This window comes from Oncorhynchus tshawytscha, linkage group LG15, assembly GCF_018296145.1.
Source record: "Oncorhynchus tshawytscha isolate Ot180627B linkage group LG15, Otsh_v2.0, whole genome shotgun sequence".
Taxonomy (NCBI): Eukaryota; Metazoa; Chordata; class Actinopteri; order Salmoniformes; family Salmonidae; genus Oncorhynchus; species Oncorhynchus tshawytscha.
In genome coordinates, this window is record NC_056443.1 from 22,045,385 (window position 1) to 22,065,792 (window position 20,408).

The window sequence follows — 20,408 nt, forward strand, 5'->3', positions numbered from 1 at the left end:
CTTTAAATATTGCCACTTTAATAATGTTTACATATCCTACATTACTCATCTCATATGCATACAGTCGGAAGTTTACATACACCTTAGCCAAATACAGTTAAACTCAGTTTTTCCACAATTCCTGACATTTATCCTAGTAAACATTCCCTGTCTTAGGTCAGTTAGGATCACCACTTTATTTTAAGAATGTGAAATGTCAGAATAATAGTAGAGAGAATGATTTATTTCAGCTTTCATTTCTTTCATCATATTCCCAGTCAGTCAGAAGTTTACCAACATTCAATTAGTATTTGGTAGCATTGCCTCTAAATTGTTTTACTTGGGTCAAACATTTTGGGTTGTCTTCCACAAGCTTCCCACAATAACTTGGGTGAATTTTGTCCCATTCCTCCTGACAGAGCTGGTGTAACTGAGTCAAGTTTGTAGGCCTCCTTGCTCACACACACTTTTTCAGATCTGCCCACACATTTTTTAGAGGATTGAGGTCAGGGATTTGTGATGGCCACTCCAATACCTTGACTTTGTTGTCCTTAAGACATTTTGCCACAACTTTGGAAGTATGCTTGGGGTCATTGTCCATTTGGAAGACCCATTTGCGACCAAGCTTTAACTTCCTGACTGATGTCTTGAGATGTTGCTTCAATATATCCACATAATTTCAAATCCTCATGATGCCATCTATTTTGTGAAGTGCACCAGTCCCTCCTGCAGCAAAGCACCCCCACAACTTGATGCTGCCACCCCCGTGGTTCACGGTTGGGATGGTGTTCTTCGGCTTGCAAGCCTCCCCCTTTTTCCTCCAAACATAATGATGGTCATTATGGCCAAACAGTTCTATTCTTGTTTGATCAGACCAGAGTGTATTTCTCCAAAAAGTATGATCTTTGTCCCCATGTGCAGTTGCAAACCGTATTCTGGCTTTTTTATGGTGGTTTTGGAGCAGTGGCTTCTTTCTTGCTGAGCGGCCTTTTAGGTTATGTTGATATAAGACTTGCTTTACTATGGATATAGATACTTTTGTATCTGTTTCCTCCAGCATCTTCACAAGGTCCTTTGCTGTTGTTCTGGGATTGACTTGCACTTTTCGCACCAAAGTACTTTCATCTCTAGGAGACAGAACGTATGTCCTTCCTGAGCGGTATGACAGCAGCGTGGTCCCATGGTGTTTATACTTGCATACTATTGTTTGTACAGATGAACGTGGTACCTTCAGGCATTTGGAAATTGCTCCCAATGATGAACCAGACTTGTCTACAATTTATTTCTGAGGTCTTGACTGATTTCTTTTCATTTTCCCATGATGTCAAGCAAAGAGGCACCGAGTTTAATATAGGCCTTGAAATACATCCGCAGGTACACCTCCAATTGATAAAATGATGTCAATTAGCCTATCAGAAGCTTCTAAAGCTTGACATAATTTTCTGGAATTTTCCAAGCTGTTTAAAGGCACAGTCAACTTAGTGTATGTGAACTTCTGACCCACTGGAATTGTGATACAGTGAATTATAAGTTAAATAATCTGTCTCTAAACAATTATTGGAAAAATTACTTGTGTCATGCACAAAGTAGACATCCTAACCGACTAGCCAAAACTATAGTGTGTTAACAAGAAATTTGTGGAGTTGTTAAAAAACGAGTTTTAATGACTCCATCCTAAGTGTATGTAAACTTCCGACTTCAACTATATACTGTATTTTATACCATCTATTGCATCTTGCCTATGCCGCACGGCCATCTTGCATCCATATATTTACATGTACATATTCTTATTCCATTCGCTTACATTGTGTGTATAAGGTAGTCGTTGTGAATTGGTTAGATTACATGTTAGATAGTACTGCACTGTCGGACTAGAAGCACAAGCATTTCGCTACACTCGCCTTAACATCTGCTAACCATGTGTATTTGACCAATAAAATGGATTTGACAGGGTGTACATGGTTTGGGAGGCATATTAGCTGTCGCGCAGTGAGAGGCTGCATGCTCTTGAAACAGTGGTTGATGTGTTGAGTGAAATAAGTGCTCTTATTCTAATCCCAGACATTTCTATATGTCATGCCGTGTGAAAGGAGAGTTTTGATGGTTTTCTCAAAAAAAGAGGTGAACGCCAGCCAGCCTTCTCCTCCTACTGTATTTATTTTCCCTCTGCTAATATAAAGCATTGCTCCACTATAAAAACGGAGGAGCCAACCTGGCCGGATTGAAAAACGAGACAGAGAAATCGGCATCGTTTTGCTATTCACTATTCCCCCGTTTCTGTTCCTGCCCATTTCGCAATGGGCCACTCTAATTCGAAACCAATGTTACATATTAGTATAAACAAGGTTAAATTAAGAATAGTCTGATGGGTGAAAAAATGATCGCTTGAGAGATCAGCGTGTGCAGGAACAGAGCGCAAGCTTTATTTATTTTGAATCATAAATAGCCTATAGTCGCATTATGCAGCCCATATATGTTTTGATTTCTCAGACATTTTGTTGTATCAGGTTTGTATCATTCACAACTAAAGATGGCAAATAACTCTTAATCTACCGTACAAGACCTGTTTCAAATGACCACTTTTAAGTACAACATACTGTATGAGTCGGCCTACTGTACTGTATGTTGTCTGACTAAGCGCCATACCATATGCTGTAAGCTAGTTAATTTAGAAGACAAGATATCCTTGTAAGTCCTGTGCCATTACTTTATATTATATGATTTTATAGTAAGAGCAATATAATTGAACTTAGCTGAATAAAATATAAAGGATATTTTTCCCAAGATAAAGCGAGTGCGCATAGAAGTGGTTACAGTTCCTTCAGAAAGTATTCATACTCCTTGACTTATTCCACATTTTGTTGTGTTACAGCCTGAATTCAAAATGGATTAACATTATTTATTTCCTCGCCCATCTACACACAATATCTCATAGTGACAAAGCGAAAACATGTTTTAAGAAGATTAAAGACAGAAATATAATTAATTTCCATAAGTATTCACATCCCATAAGTCAATACATGTTAGAATCATGTTAGAATAGCGATTACAGCCGTGAGTCTTTCTGGGTAAGTCTCTAATATATTAAAGCTCTTTCAAATTGGTTGTTGATCATTGCTAGATAGCCATTTTCAAGTCTTGCAATCGATTTAAGTCAAAACTGTAACTAAGCCACTCAGGATCATTCAATGTCATATTTGTAAGCAACTCCAGTGTATATTTGGCCTTGTGTTTTAGGTTATAGTACTGTCTCCCATTGTCTGTTGGAAAGCAGGCTGAAATAGGCTTTCCTCTAGGATTTTGCATGTACTTAGCTCAATTCTGTTTATTTTTATCCCCCAAAACTCCCTAGTTCTTGCCTATGACAAGCATACCCATAACATGATGCAGCCATCACCATGCTTGAGAATATGAAGAGTGATACTCAGTGTTGTGTTGGATTTGCCCCAAACATAACACTTTGTATTGAGGACATAAAGTTAATTTATTTTGCAGTTTTACTTTAGTGCCTTTAGTGTCTTACAGGATGCATGTTTTGGATTTTTTATTCTGTACATGCTTCTTTCATTTCACTCTATCATTTAGGATAGTATTGTGGAGTAACTACAATGTTGTAGATTCATCCTCAATTTTCTCCTATCTCAGCCATTGAGCAACTGAGTTAGGAAGAATGTCTGTATCTTTGAGGTGACTGTGTCACGACTTTCGCCGAAGTCGGTCCCTCTCCTTGTTCGGGCGCATTTGGCGGTCGACGTCACCAGCCTTCTAGTCATCACTGATCCACTTTTAATTTTCCATTTGTTTTGTCTTTGTTTTACACACCTGGTTTGAAATCCCCAATTACATGTTCATTATTTAACCCTCTGTTTTCCCCATGGTTTTTGTGCGTGATTGTTTTTGTATTGTTCGGTCCAATTTTGTGGGCTTGGTATTTCAAATGTATTTTGATTTTGAGTAAAGTTACTTTTATTACTCATCTCTGCTGTCCTGCTCCTGACTCCTCTGCACACGCTACACCCAGACCTTTACAGACTGGGTGTATTGATACTCCCATTAAAAGTGTAATTAATAACTTCAACAGGATATTCAATGGCTACTTTTTTCAATTTTTACTCATCTACCAATAGGTGCCCTTCTTTCTGTTTGAAATCCACTGCTAAACTACTGAGGGATCTTACAGATAATTGTATGTGTGGGGTACAGAGATGAGGTTTTTAATTCATTGGTAAAAAATTTCAAGAAATATAATTCAACATGTACAGTATGGGGTATTGTGTGTAGGCCAGTTAAACAAAATCTAAATGTAATCAATATAACATTCAGGCTGTAACACAACAAAATGTGGAAAAAGTCAAGGGGTGTGAATACTTTCTGAAGGCACTGTATTATGTTCTTCTGAAATACATTTTCATCATATCATAATATTTATTTACACCTGCCTAAGATAAACAATGGATTTATTGTGATGGTGTATATTAAATAGATTTCTTAGACTTTTTCAAATGCATATGTTCCGGCTGACAGAATTTCATGACCGCCACAGCCTTATATCCGCTAATTACAATTTGGCATTTTTCTTGGCTTTAACGCTGTGTCTAGTGAGCACAAAATAAGACACTTTACCTTGTTATTTTGTCGTTAGTGCTCTATGACCCGTTGTTTTCTGCTTAATTAATCTCCTAATGTTATATTTACTTGTGGAAATGTCCATTGTGGGCTGTTAAGTGTTACATGCAAGGAAAGGCAGCAATCCCTTAATAGTAATTAGAGATATGGTGAGCAAGCCTCAGCCTCCACTATCTCAGGGGGCTGTGGGAGAGAGCTGTGAAGCTCGGTGGTGGTGAAAAGGCGAATGGTTCCTCCGGGTGGACAGGCGAGTCCTCCAATACAAAGATGGCTACTCGAGGTCGGAAGTGTTCGAAGTACCACACTAAGGCTATGTTTCAATGTTCGTACTAGCATACAACTTAGAATCCACGGCCAGTACATTGCTTCATTATAAGCTGTATGCTAGTGTAGATATTTGAACAGAGCCTCACAGTGCATATTTTAAAATGTCTGTCGACCCCTAGAGCCTTTCAATGCCAATACATCATTATACCAAATAACAAGCCATGGTCGTGTCTGTATATGCGATAATAGAACATTTTATAGAATGTGAAATGTTGAAAATTGAGGATGCTTTAAATGCCAGGATGTCATACTCATTTCAGCTTTTCATCTAGTAGAATTGGTTGCATGCTATTGAGGAAGAGAGTCATCTTTTCAGACCCACCTGTGTTTGACAAAAGCTGATAATCAGCCGATAATGAAATAAGGCACTGTATCAAATTGAAATAATGACGGGAAACAACATTAGATAGTGCATTTTCAAATTAGGGTGAGTCTATTGTTGCTGCTTATATTTGTTTCGTACGCATACCTGCATACCTTTTTACGAAACAGTACGTTCTAAATAGTATGTAGTACCTAGTATGTAGTTTTAGTAAGTAGTAGGCAATGTCCAATTCCCTGTGATTACAAAGTAGAGTGGACTTCCTTCCATAGTATTTTGAAATAGGCCATCAGTACAAAGTTTGAATGAACAAAAGGCTAAGTTAATAGAGATGCCAGTCTGAGCAGGAGTCTTCTGACATCTCGCCCGTTTTGAGACTTAGCTCTCATCAAGCCTGCTTTCATCAAACCCGATTCATCATCCAGTCAAGAGTCTGACAAAATCCCCTACACTTAGTGATGGGCTTGGGCCAGACAGGAAGTCTGCCTGTCTGAAGCCGGTGAGGAGCAGCCGAGCTTCAGAAGTCCCGAGCTCAGCGAAGACGAAAACATTTAAACAATGCAATAATGGTCGGTTGCGTCGCGAGAAAGGGTTTCAGGCTTGCATTTGGAATCAAATGCTTCTTGTTAGCGGTGGTAAAAAGTGGCTGATCAATTTTCTCTCTCTCTCTCTCTCTCTCTGCTACACTGTGGCTATAGGAAGAATGGTGGGCTATATATTCATTTTCCCCATTTATACCCTTCTGTTCTCACCACAATAAGATCATCTCAACACGATAGAATATGCTAGCATCTTCACTCGTCAATTGTTTGCCCAATCCCAAATGGACCACTTGTCCCTATATTCCCCTACACGTTATGCACTTGTGGAGATCTGAGAAAATGAGGAAGGTATAAGTAACATTGAAATAACTATTTTGCTCACTGATATGCTAGGTGAATTTTTGCCATACTTATCTATTTCATTCAGATATCCACAAATACACAAGAGTGGGAGCTAGGGGTTGATTTGCGATTGGGTGCCTGCCTACCTGCCTGCCTGTCTGCCTGCCTGTCTGTCTAGTTGGCAGAGGTTTAAATCTCATCCAACAGTTCATTATTCATTCATTATTCAGACTCGGTCCCTACCGAGGGCTGTTACAAGTGAAGCTCCACAGCTTTTTACAGAGCCTCTATATCTAACTTCTCTGATTATACTGGATCCACTCTCCTCTCTCCTCACTTCTATCCCTTCTCTCCCTCTCTCCCCTCTCTCCGCTCCCCTCTCTACTCTCCCGACTCAGTTGGAGAGTCCCAAACCGTGTAATTTTAAACAAACAACATCCAGCTTCAGAAAGAGGGGCAGAGACCTGCTGGAGTGCTGTGTAGTGTGGAGCGAGGAAGAGTGTGAAAAGAGAGGGCAGAATAGAGGTAAAAGGTCACCAACTACAGCCATACTTGTGTCCGAAGGGGGGGGGGGGGTCACACCAAGGGCCTGAGTTGCCGTGCTTTAATCGGGCAGGAAGTCCTTGAGGGGGTCACACACAGAGGTCGCCCATAGGGGTCATCATTGAAGCATCCTCGGCACAGAGAACCCACAGGCGATGGATATGCACACACCACAGTCATGTTTAATTCAAAACGCACTGTTCACATGAGGTCTGGAATAGACACACACGCGCGCCCGCACACACACACATTCTGCATACATAAACTGCATTCATGAACACACATGCTTTCTCTGGCCGTAGAGGATTTTAGATATCTGTCCGTGTGCAAACACTATTAATTACAGCTACGCGCTGATGCATTATAAACTGTGAGGGGTATTATTTTCCCATCCATCTCAGACACTGACAGTCAGTTAGATAGTGTACTACTTAGCTACAGTGCACCCGAGTCAATCCGCATAGAGAGCGAGAGCAGATTTATTAGACTTTTCAAAGCCAACATCCTTAGATTGATCCCAACTTTTAGACACTCTTATAAAACTCTCCTGCTGCGCACGCCGAATTACCTTAATGCATTAAAGGCACTTTGCAGCTTTCTTTTATATTTTATTTCACTGCTTCCCCTTAAGGACAAAAAAAAAAAAAGTTGCAGCGAAATATAGCATCTGCTAGCCGCATAACCCCTCAATCTCCAGACAGATGAATGATGTAACTCACAGGAAAAGAAAACGTTAGGGTCCCGTTTCCCGCGTCCTTCTCGCTTTCCCTGACAAGCTAATAGGGGAGATGTAGAAGCTCTTTCATTGCCCTGCACTTCATTTCAGTTTATTTAACACCTGGGATCCCTCTGGATTGTAAAACATGTATTTACTACCACTTATTCATCTCCCGGGTTCTCTTTTTGTGCTAGGCTTTCATAACTCCCCCCTCAGACGAATGATTAATTTGAAATGCAACCTGGTCATGGATCAGGTTAAGGAACTCTTAAATGCAAAACAATCATGAGGCCTTGAAAAATGTCACCCTCTTAAAACGTTGTCCGTCCCCTATCTGCGTTAAGTGGGCTTTCTCTGATTTGAATGGGGCTATTTTGGCTCATTTGGGGACAGATTTATATACAGGGTTGGGTTGTTAAAACAATGCGGCTGTTGGCCAGGCTGCTCCAATGAGAAGGTGGGAAGACAGGTCATCGGTGTGGCCTAAAGAGGGCAGCACAAACAAAGGCTTGAGCTGGTTGGATGAGGTTCCACCACCACCTGAGAGCAAGGGGGGTGTGGGGGAGATGGGGAGAGAGAAAGAGATGAGGAGAGAGATGAGGCAGCAGTGTGGAGTTGAGGAGAGGGAGACAGAGATGGAGAGAGAGACGGAGAGGGAGACAGAGATGGAGAGAGAGAGAGATGAGGGAGAGAGATGAGGGGAGAGAGAGAGAGAGAGATGAGGAGGTAGAGATAGAAAAGGGGAGAGAGATGGGAGAGGGGAGAGAGAGATGAGGGGAGAGAGAGATGGGGAGAGAGAGAGAGATGGGGAGAGAGAGAGAGATGGGGAGAGAGGGAGAGAGATGGGGAGATAGAGAGAGAGATGGGGAGAGAGAGAGATGGGGAGAGAGAGAGATGGGGAGAGAGAGAGAGATGGAGAGAGAGCGCGATGAGAGGCAACAGGAGGGAGATGAGGAGAAAGAGATGGGGAGAGAGAGAGATGGGAGAAGGGAAGATGAGAGAGATGGGGAGAAAGAGGAGAGATAGATGGGGAGAAAGAAAGAGATGAGGAGAGAGACGGAGAGAGAGATGGAAAGAGAGATGAGGGGAGAGAGAGAGATTGGGAGAGAGATGAGGGGAGAGAGAGAGAGACAGATGAGGAGGTAGAGAGAGCTGGGAAGAGAGAAAGAGATGGGAGGAGAGAGAGAGAGAGGCAGCAGGAGGATAAATAAACACGGGTAATGTAGCGAGATGTTTGGAGGAGAGGAGGATCAGTGGGGGTGAGGTGGGCTAGCGTGTATTACACATTCGCTATAGGGGGTCAAAATGTGAGAGGCACCTGTGGCGAGATTCCACACTCTCTCTCAGCAATGGGAGAAGGAGAGGGTGGAGGAGAGAACAAGTCGCACTGCCCACCATGCAGGTCAGTCACTAATGCGACAGCAGTACACCACCTGCCTCGCCCCCCCGCCAGTGACACGCTGATGGAAGTTTCCACTCCAAATCTGCAACAGCTTGGGTATTAGGGAGACGTTGCGTACACACACACCTCCCTCGCCACATGGCGGGGAGCATTTACATAAACAAGCAGGAGAAAAGCATGCTTCCAATGTGAATAGATTACGTTGCATAGTGGTTTGCGCAGCTTGACTTTAAAAATGGTTGATCAAACACTCGCCCCCCGTCCCCCGTCCGTCCGTCTGTCCCGTTTCTCTGTCATTTCACAGGCGCACGTGGCAGGGGGAGAGAGTGGAAAGGAAAATAGATACAGTCCTTAAAGGCCCAGTGTAGTCAACAACTCGATTTTCTTGTGCTTTATATATATATTTCCACACTGAGGTTCGAATAATGCTGTGAAATTGTGAAAATGATGATAATGGCATTTTAGTATAAGAGCTGTTTGAAAAGACCACCTGAAATTTCAGCCTGTTTTTGGTGGAATGGAGTTTTGGTCTGCCTGGTGACATCACCAAATTAGTTAATAGACCAATAAGAGTTCCAAACCTCTCTGCCAATAACTGCTGGTTTTCAGTTTTCCCCTCCCCTCTCAGGCCACTACCTGACAGTCCAAGTCAAATTCTTGCTTGAGAATTTGCACTTTGCTGAGAAGCAATTTTGTAATTTTTTTTAGAGCAGTAAAGTTTTTACACAGGAATGATTTGATATGGAGGTCAAAACGGCTGCATTGGACCTTTAATTGCCTTTTCAGTCATTAACGGCCCCACACCTCATGAAACATTAATTACACAAAAGGGATAGTGACGCTTATTAATTTAAAAGTATTCACTGTGTCCCAAGAACTGACCGATAGCAATTCACTACAAAAACTCACAATTACCAAACAAAACAAAAACATTTAAATGTACCTGTACCGTTTACTTGTTCCCCCTAACTGCTTTAATCTGTGGAGTGAGTGATTACACAAGACTTAATCAGGGGTTAACCCTTTCAGCACCTCCCTCTTTCCACATCCCCTATCCATACAGTGTTGTTCATATTGAAGACGGTCTTGTTCTCCCTGAGGACAGGAAGTAATTGACAAAGAGGATCTGTTAATTACGGCTACAGCTGGGAGGGACAGGTAAGCACATCACTCTCCTCCTCCCATCTCTCTCTTCCCTACTATCTCCTTCTCTTTTTCTCTCTCCACTCACTCACTCACTCACTCACTCACTCACTCACTCACTCACTCACTCACTCACTCACTCACTCACTCACTCACCCCCCCCACCCCACACCCTCTCTCCTCTGATTTAACGGCCACGGAGATCATATTACATCAAACCTCTTGATGGGAAATACCCTTGACATCATTGCTCAGACCTAACATACATTCTCTCCCCTCCCACCTCCCACTTTCCACTCCTCCCGCTCTGACTTGATTTTTTTTTTTTTCATTTTTTCATTTCATGTTGGAAAAACCAACATGAGCTATTCACATAATAAATAAAGCTTACTCTATAGAGTAGTACTACATTTCCTCTTTAATCAAAGACTGGAATCGCTAGCAGTGAAACAGCCACGTCAGTTTGCTATATTACAACAACAAAGACGTTACTTAAAACATCCAGCACGTTATTTTTGTTGTCATGGCACGTGTGATAGCACAGCAGATTATGTACTACAATTGCTTTCACCACGATGCTGCATGAGATGCTCATTTCCTCAAAACTAAACAATAGCAAATGCCTGGGGTGGCCAGTGGCCCTTTTTTCGCCTATCGTGGATCACAGCTTTAAGGCAAGGCCAACTATCATGTCAAGAGAGGGCTAGGGTGGGTTGATCTATTATGGCAAGGCCACCTACATAAAATAGCATGGGGGATAGTTAGAGCATAACGTTCTTGAGAACCGCTGAGACAGAATCACCTCTGATGATGTATGAGTGTTAATAAATTCCCTTTATAAGTGTGCTGGTTTTCATAGAATAGAGACAAACCTTAGATGGCATCATGCCTTAGAGGTAGGTAAGTATCCTTGCAGTTAAATGTGTTTGGCCATTAACCGAAAGATCTATGGTTCAAATCCCTGAGCCGACTATGTGAAGAATCTGTCGATGTGCCCTTGAGCAAGGCACTTAACCATAACCGCAGGATGTTTGGGGGAAAGGGGGGTGGGTTGCCCATGCTACAGCTATATCAGTCCGCTATATACAGTCCCAGTGCACTACTTTTGTGAGAATAAAAAAATACAAATTATGTATTCATTATATATTTAGGATTTATTTTTCAAGGGAGCTGCAGCACCCCTACTGTGGCTATGCACTTAACCCTAACTGATCCTGTAAATGCTAAATGTAATAGTGTTTTTGTATGTTACTCATTTTGCAGGTCTGGCGTATAGGTTGCTATACATTGCTTATGGAATTTCACATTGAGAGCTGCATTAAAGCTGTGGCCTATCGCCTAGTGTTTAGTGACACTGTTGAGGCCTCACCTGCTCTTGAGATGCTGGATGCTGCCCAGACACTTGAACTGTCCATTCACCATGATGGCCATGCGTGTGCACAGGGCCTCACACTCCTCCATGCTGTAAGAGACAGAGAGACAGAGAGAGCGAGAGAGAGACAGAGAAACAGAGAGACAGAGAGAGCGAGAGAGAGAGAGAGAGGTTCAATTGTGTACTATACGACTATAGAATTTTAAGTTTATGTGAAAAGGTGTTGACTCTATGCAAACATTAGTCAAAAGATTTGCAGACCTGAATCAAGAGTCAGTAAGATAAGCATTTTTCGGGTTTTGTTGTCTACAATGTCCTCTCTGCACCCAGAGGGCTGACTAATGACCAATGTTCAAGCTCAGCCTTTTTCCTTATTTGAAGAAATAAAACAAGAAACATTTGTTCCGTCTTTGAAATATGCCTGCCGCATCCACATTTCGCCTGCTCTGTGGTTAATACTGCAGACAATGGGTAACTTTTAGCTGAACAATTATTTTCCCCGGGATTCGCTTCACGCTGTTCGTTGAAAGGCGCGACGGAGTGGGCGTGAGACAAGGGAGGAGAACATCTGTACATTTTTGTATTATTTTATGTTTCTTTGAGTTTCAGCAGCCATTTTGGATGCAGACAGATTCATTTCTTGCTGAGGTGGAGGCTTTGTATTGCTTTGCTGAGGGATGGAGCAATTAGGATTATGACGATGTAAAACCTGCCGAATGCGCCACTCGACAAACTAAAGCACCTGGTTGGGATATGGACGATTGAACGCAACTGAGCCGTGTTCCCGCTATTGCTAATATAACAAATGTATTTTGTTTCTCAGAAAAACAACACAATATGGAGTGGTGTTAATGGATTAACAAACTAAACTGTACAAAAGGGTTTTGCACCACCCGCACCACCCGCACCACCCGCTTCCAACAGAAGTTAAGATTTGAAAACAATATTGCAGGTTGGAGAGAGAAAACATTGGAGTCACGAATAAACATGAAGTGAAGTAGTGAAGAAATATCCATCTCGTTGTTTGTACTTCGTGGATTTCTCAGTTTGAGTTACGGTGTGTCGTGTTGGTTATTGCACCATTGTCTACTCCTCCTGGCCCATTCACTAATTGCGTATGAAGACAGTAAAGTCTAACTCTGAAAATCAGATCTAATAGCTTTAAAGGACCAACATCAACTTTCAAGGAATTTTATTTCCTCATGGTTTTTGAAGGACACAGCTCAGAAATGCCTTAATTAGTTTAGCATTGCTTTATTACCTTAGCATAATCCCAAAAACATATGTTGCAAGGACGTGAAGAAGTGTTGTATTGCTAATGTTTTCAACCTTGCGAACGAGAACCCAATAGTAAAACAGGAAAATGCCATTCAGAGCCACACTCACAAATCTCAAGTTAGAATTGGGCCTTAAAACTGTAAGAATACGTACCTGTGTGATGTTAGGATGACCGAGCGTTCCTCTTTGATGACACTCAGGATACAGTCCCACAGGAAGCGTCTGGCTTTGGGGTCCATCCCTGTCGTTGGCTCGTCCTACAGTAATGGGAAAAGACGTTCCCTCAACATTTGACCTCCATGAAGTTCGATGTTATCCCATCTCTACTCCTATTCTCCCTTAAAATTCTCTCAATCTTACTTCATGTTCCACATCCGTAGACAAACACTCTAAGCTTAAAATGATTGTCCATAAAAATAATATATTTTGGGGTATTTTATTCAATCTATCTATCCTTTTCAAAGCCCCTAGAGTCGATTAACGCACTAAATGAAATCTAAGTTACATAATAAGAACATCTCCATTAAAATCTGTCCGATTAAGGTAGAGATACCGCATCGGCAGATGTAGCACTTCAGCATCTGCGGTGGTAGGTGGAAGAGCTAGAGCGGTGTTTGTCAGACCATGAGACATACCAAAAATCGGTCTTCTCACGAAAACATCTGTAGCATCCAAACGGTTTGACCTAACTATTAAGACAACTCTATGGAAAGGGGAGATTCTCACAAACACAATGATGCTCTACGACCCCCACAAGTGTCAGGGGATTTGTCGGTACCGTCGATGTGCCAACTTCTGTTTTGTAGCATATAAACCATTTGGGCTACAAACTAATGTGAGAGGGGAGATTCTCACGAACACGATGGTGCTCTACGACCCCCAGAAGTGTCCAAGGACTCATATGAAGTTAACCGGTACCAAGTATGAAGGTAGTTTTGGGCCTACCCCCAATTGGTTTTCTTCTATGTGTGAAAAATGTATACTGTATATACAGTTGAAGTCAGAAGTTTACATACACATAACCTTGTTTTTCAACCACTCCACAAATTTCTTGTTAACAAACTATAGTTTTGGCAAGTCGGTTAGGACATCTACTTTGTGCATGGCACAAGTAATTTTTCCAACAATTGTTTACAGACAGATTATTTCACTTATAATTCACTGTATCACAACTCCAGTGAGTCAGAAGTTTACATACACTAAGTTGACTGTGTCTTTAAATAGCTTGGAATATTCCAGAAAATGATATAATGGCTTTAGAAGCTTCTGATCATTTGAGTCAATTGGAGGTGTACCTGTGGATGTATTTCAATGCCTACCTTCAAACTCAGTGCCTCTTTGCTCGACATCATGGGAAAATCAAAATAAATCAGCTAAGACCTCAGAAAAAAAAGTCTGGTTCATCCTTGGGAGCAATTTCCAATGCCTGAAGGTACCACGTTCATCTGTACAAACAATAGTACGCAAGTATAAACACCATGGGACCATGCAGCCGTTATACCGCTCAGGAAGGTGACGCGTTCTGTCTCCTAGAGATTAACTTACTTTGGTGCGAAAAGTGCAAATCAATCCCAGTACAACAGCAAAGGACCTTGTGAAGATGCTGGAGGAAACAGGTACAAAAGTATCTATATCCACAATAAAACGAGTTCTATATCGACATAACCTGAAAGGCCGCTCAGCAAGGAAAAAGCCACTGCTCCAAAACCACCATAAAAAAGCCAGACTACGGTTTGCAACTGCACATGGGGACCAAGATCGTACTTTTTGGAGAAATATCCTCTGGTCTGATAAATGAAAAATAGAACTGTTTGCCAATAATGACCATTGTTATGTGTGGAGGAAAAAGGGGGAGGCTTGCAAGCCAAAGAACACCATCCCAAACCGTGAAGCACGGGGGTGGCAGCATCATGTTGTGGGGGTGCTTTGCTGCAGGAGGGACTGGTGCACTTCACAAAACAGATGGCATCATGAGGGAGGACAATTATGTGGATATATTGAAGCAACATCTCAAGACATCAGTTAGTTAAAGCTTGGTCGCAAATGGTTCTTCCAAATGGACAATGACCCCAAGCATACTTCCAAAGCTGTAGCAAAATGGCTTAAGGACAATAAAGTTAAGGTATTGGAGTGGCCATCACAAAGCCCTGACCTCAATCCTATAGAACATTTGTGGGCAGAACTGAAAAAGCGTGCGAACAAGGAGGCCTTCAAACCTGACTCGGTTACACCAGCTCTGTCAGGAGGAATGGGCCAAAATTCACCCAACTTATTGTGGGAAGCTTGTGGAAGACAACCCAAAATGTTTGACCTAAGTTAAACAATTTGAAGGCAATGGTACCAAATACTAATTGAGTGTATGTAAACTTCTGACCCACTGGGAATGTGATGGAAGTAATAAAAACTGAAATAAATCATTCTCTCCTCTATTATTCTGACATTTCACATTCTTAAAATAAAGTGGTGATCCTAACTGACCTAAGACAGGGATTTTATTACTAGGATTAATGTCAGGAATTGTGAAAAACTGAGTTTAAATGTATTTGGCTAAGGTATATGTAAACCTATGACTTCAACTGTATATATATTTACTGAGCTTTCTTATTTCTCCAAGATATAGGACAAACTCTTTTTCAATGCGTTTCTCTGGACTACAGGCAAAATGAAATACTTTATCAAATCATTTTGTCAATATTTTAGGGGCATACCTAAAGGGGACCAAAAATTTAAACTCAAATTGCCAAATGATCCATAGTATGACCATCTTAAAACAATTTCACATGTCAGGCTATCGATTGATTCGTCATGGAATGGTCAGGCTGTCAAAATTACAGATTGGGCCTTATACCCTCAAAATATGCCCTCAAAGGTCTCATATCCTTTTTTTGTCCCGAACCTTGACATCACACAGCCATTATGCTCCTGACACTACACTGATATGTCCCTTCCAGTTGGAAGAGGTCTACATTTAGACATAAAAGCGTAATGTTTTAAAGGCTTCTGCTGCCAACACTAACCAGTGGAATCAAAACAGTATGAAGAAGCTTTGGATTTGAGGAAGCTAAATGAGGAGAGCCGATGGCATCAGGGACTTTTAGAGCAGGCCAAACAAATTCACAGGGGCCTTCTCTCTGACAGACACAGACATAATCACACACACACGCCATGTAAATCCCCACAAACACATGCCCACACAGTCATGCAACACACACGCTTGCACTTGCTTGCACGCGCGCACACAGACACACGCTTGCACGGCACACACACACACACACACATTCCCCATTCCATTTCTCTCTCCCCGGGCGTGTGTGTCCATGGACGATTAGAGAGAGACAGGACGCAGCCCATTGCCTGTGCTCCAACCCCTCTCCCTTCACCACCAGAATCCCCAAAATCCCACCAGGGATCACCAAGCCGACTCTGTCGCTGTGCAAAGTTGCTTTGGGGCATCCGAGCAAGACTACCTACCACACAAATGGAAATTCACTCTAACACTATATTATCCCTCTGTCTCAAAGTTAGGAGACAGGCCCACCAAACAACTGCAAGTGAACTATCTGACTGAATGAACACTAGCATCGGCACAGTGTTATAATAGGGGATATTGTGTAGGTAGGCAGGCTACATGATGCAGAGTACATGCATATAACACTACACACACTACAGCTAGTGAGGGGATCAGAATGATTTCCTATGTCTTGAATGACTAACTGACTGACTGACAGGTTGAATGAATTAATGAATGAATTAATACTTCAGTCTAATAATAGGAAATGTTAATTCACCTCATCAGGCGTGTGTGTACAATATTTGAGAGATTCTATTTTCATGAAATCAGTAATGATTTGTCAGGTCTCCAAGTTGGTTCCACCCATTGAGGCTATGCCATTATAAAACTTGTTCAACCCTCTCTATGCCATTTTCTTTCCGTGAGAAATCCCAGTATAAGGCTTTAATCCTGCAAACAGTGTTATGTTAGCTTTACATTTTAAAACGAGATCGGATGGACTCTGAAAAACTAATTTAAAACGTGACCGGATGGTGACCCGACTGAAATATAGCCCCCTTTTTCATCTACTAGTAATTGACATATAATCCTCAGGGAAATTCAATAAGCATTTGTAAGTTTGAGGCAGGATTTCTTTTTTTTTTGTCATGCATGCATACCAATACAGCCTACATCCTTTAATTTGTTATATCTCCTCTTTGCTGTAAAATTAAAACAAAGTGGAATTCTAGTCTTGGCAAATTGGCAAAAGCAATATGGAGTTGAAAAGGTGATATTCTGCTCACACTGAACATTTAATCACTGCTTAAAATAAACTAATATACACTGCATGACCAAAAGCATGTGGACACCTGCTTGTCGAACATCTCATTCCAAAATCATAGCCATGAATATGGAGTCGGTGCTATAACAGCCTTTACTCTTCTGGGAAGTCTTTCCACTAGATGTTGGAACATTGCTGTGGGGACTTGCTTCCATTCAGCCACAATAATATTAGTAAGGTTGGGCACTGATGTTTGGCGATTAGGCCTGGCTCACTGTTGGCCTTCCAATTCATCCCAAAGGTATTCAATTGGGTTGAGGTCAGGGCTCTGTGCAGGCCAGTCTAGTTCTTCCGCACCAATCTCGACAAACCATTTCTGTATGGACCTTGCTGTGTGCACAGGGAAATTGTCATGCTGAAACAGGAAAGGGCCTTCCCCAAACTGTTGCCACAAAGTTGTCAAGAATGTAATTTATGCTGTAATGTTAAGATTTCCCTTCACTGGAACTAAATAACCATGAAAAGCAACCCCAGACCATTATTCCTCCTCCATCAAACTCTATGCACTATACATTGGTAGGTGTTAATAACATTGTCATAAGGCAATAACAAGGCTGTTTTTTGGCCTTTCAGCCAATCAGCTATCATTTTACCAGGAATACCACAGGAGGACAACCAATCAGAGCCATGGCAGTTGAGAGCTTGCGTTTGTTCCCTCCGCTGTAGGTACCGGCTGCCTTGTTGGAATATTTGACCAGGCCAAGCTTCTGGATGCCCCACTCTGCCACCTAATAACAACACAGAAACCATATAAATATAATTACTAATTATATATTTCTATGACAGTAACCCAATAATCCATGTTGGTGTGGGGTGTCTTGTGCTGCCATTCTGCTCTCACACCCTCCCATCCCTTCCTTTCCCCTGGAATGAGACGTGCATGGTGGTTGGCATCGCCACAGGACCCTTTTTAAGGCTGATATGCTGCACTGAGGGTTTCTGGGCCACATCACAACCCCAAAAATTGTACTAACCAGCAGGAACTTATCCAGTATTCATCCCCCTAGCGATTTCCCAATCCCTGTCCTGTCCAGGTATCCCCAATGTGCAGGCAGGTTTCCAGTCCAACCATCCAGACATTCATTTACCCTATATTGACATGTTGGTGGACTAATGATGCGGAAATGACACCAGCTCCCCGGGGCTCTCTCTAGAGCCAAAATGGCTGCCACAAAGCACAGCTCAGTGGACCCGACGAACTAGAGACCAGAGAAACGGGGTCCCTTGGCCAAGTGGGGCTGCTGTGAGATCAAAGGCCTGCGCCTGGGCCTGAGTTTGAGGCAACTGACCAGCTGAGTTTTTTTATGTTGTTGTTGCTGAGGGGGCCATTGAGAAACTGGGGGTGGCGGGGCGGCCACACTGCTAGGCATGCTGGTGAATAATGTAAAGGCATTAGCCGTGGCCAGCCTCTCAAACCAGAACCTTATGTATTATACATGTCTTCCACTTCAGAGGTTATTTATTACTTTGACCAAGTGCAGTGTGCTGTCTATGTCTCTTTTATGGAAGGAAGTGCATGTATTGTATGGGGGGGAAGAAACATCTATAACGACAACGGTATAACCTTAGGAATCAAATGGTGTTGCTTCATACAGGAGCAGGAAATGACATTATTTAGGTCAGACAAGGGGAAATGTTACCATGGTGACTTCATTCTCCGGTACGCCTCGTAGTCTGGCGTAGAACTCCAGATGCTCTCGTCCGGTGAGAAGGTCGTTGAGGGCGTCAAACTGCGGGCAGTAGCCCATGTTCTGGTGAACGTCCCTCATCTCTGTCCGTACGCTGGGAGGAACATCACCACAGAACTTGTATGAAGACACATAATGCCACATGATCAGGATCAATCGTCAACATCATCAACAACAACAAAAACAGCATCATGATCTTCATTATGTTGATGATCATGATGATGATGATAATAATAAGCGATCCAAATCATGTGGCATCTTCATCATCATCAACATCACCATCCCTATACAGTTGGTATGTGCAGCACAGTCTTACATCTACTAACTGTTTCAAACAGTTAAACTATTCAAAAACTCAGCACCTGGGCGATACCTTCATTTAAAAGAGAGAACATTCTTTTTCTTTATTTGTTATTTTATTTAACCTTTATTTAACTAGGAAAGTCAGTTAAGAACAAATTATAATTTACAATGGTGACCTACCCCCGCCAAACCCTAACCCGGACAACGCTGCGGCAATTGTGTGTTGCACTATGGGACTCCCAATCACGGCCGGTTGAATCTAACCATGGTCTGTAATGACGCCTCTAGCCTTAGACTGCTGTGCCACTCGGGAAGTACAATAAGTATAACTCCATGTATTGTATCTCACAAAGGCTGGGTGAAAAGAAAATGTCCTCACGGCGAAAGGCCCTCATGAAGCAAGTTGTTCCATTACCAGAATAAATATTACAACTTGGTTAAGAAAAAGAAAACTCTCCGCTTTCTACATGGAGCCAAACATGAGGAACAACATAGCAGTTCAATTTGCATTACGTAGTCTTAGTCCCAGGTGACTTTTTCACAAACAATATCTGTCATGCAAAATGAACGGCGCTTTGGGGCATATCTTTGCATGTCATCTGCAGTCTGAAGGTAGTGGAAAAACATCTAAACTGCTTCCCGCTGTCTACAGACGGTTTTCGTTAATCTGCCTTACACAATATACTGCGTGACAATATTGATGTTGTGAGGGGAAATGGAAAAACGAGCTCTACCAAGCTCTACCCAGCAGTGGGCTGGCAGGAAATAATCGCTCGCGGGATGGAGGTTATTTGTGGCTTTAGGAATGTAAACAGACAATCAACAAATTTGAGATTTGGGGGTTCAACACAAACTCTTTTATTTGGAGAGAAATTATATTTTCCTCCTAGTTGTTGTTCCCACAGCTCCGATAATCATTCTCTCATCCTCCTCTCTTTCTCCTCTCAGTCTTCTCTCATCCAAACAGAGGGCGGGCATAGTCTGTCATTTACTCCCCGTTCTGTCAGTTTTTCTTTCCTTGAAGGTTCAAGAGACTGCCTTTGATCACTGCCGGCAACACTCATCAACATTAACATTGTCTTGTTAAGGCCCCTCTGTGTTTTGCTTCACCACAAAGTCAGTTACCAGTTTTAATAAATGAATAACTACTGTATGTCAACACAACTATGGCGATGCAAACTAGTGGAGACTGCAAGAAACTAGTATTCATCCACCGTTTGCCTCACATCGTTTCCATAGAGATGAGTTCTAGATTCGGAGCTGAGGAAAGGGAGATGTTGTTTCTCTCAAAATGTGTGTGTGGCAGGAGGGGAAAGGAAGACAAGAGTGGGATTGAGGGAGAGGGAGCGGGAGCCGGAGCCGGAGCGGGAGAGGGAGCGGGAGAGGGAGCGGGAGCGGGAGAGGGAGCAGGAGAGGGAGTGGGAGAGCGAGAGGGAGCGGGAGCGGGAGAGGGAGAGGGAGCCGGATCCGGAGCGGGAAAGAGGGGGGG

General features: G+C 42.4%; 1 protein-coding gene across 1 annotated transcript in view; it reads right to left on the minus strand.

Annotated features, from left to right (window-relative positions):
• LOC112232763 (phospholipid-transporting ATPase ABCA1-like) overlaps window positions 1-20,408 on the minus strand; it is a 223,467-nt gene that overhangs the window by 17,338 nt on the left and 185,721 nt on the right. Inside the window, exons 37-40 of the mRNA XM_024399987.2 lie at window positions 18,569-18,710; window positions 17,522-17,656; window positions 12,748-12,851; window positions 11,314-11,406 (exon numbers count right to left, since the gene is read on the minus strand). Of these exons, the coding sequence (XP_024255755.2) occupies window positions 11,314-11,406; window positions 12,748-12,851; window positions 17,522-17,656; window positions 18,569-18,710 (474 nt within the window). The remainder of the gene's footprint in view (window positions 1-11,313; window positions 11,407-12,747; window positions 12,852-17,521; window positions 17,657-18,568; window positions 18,711-20,408) is intronic.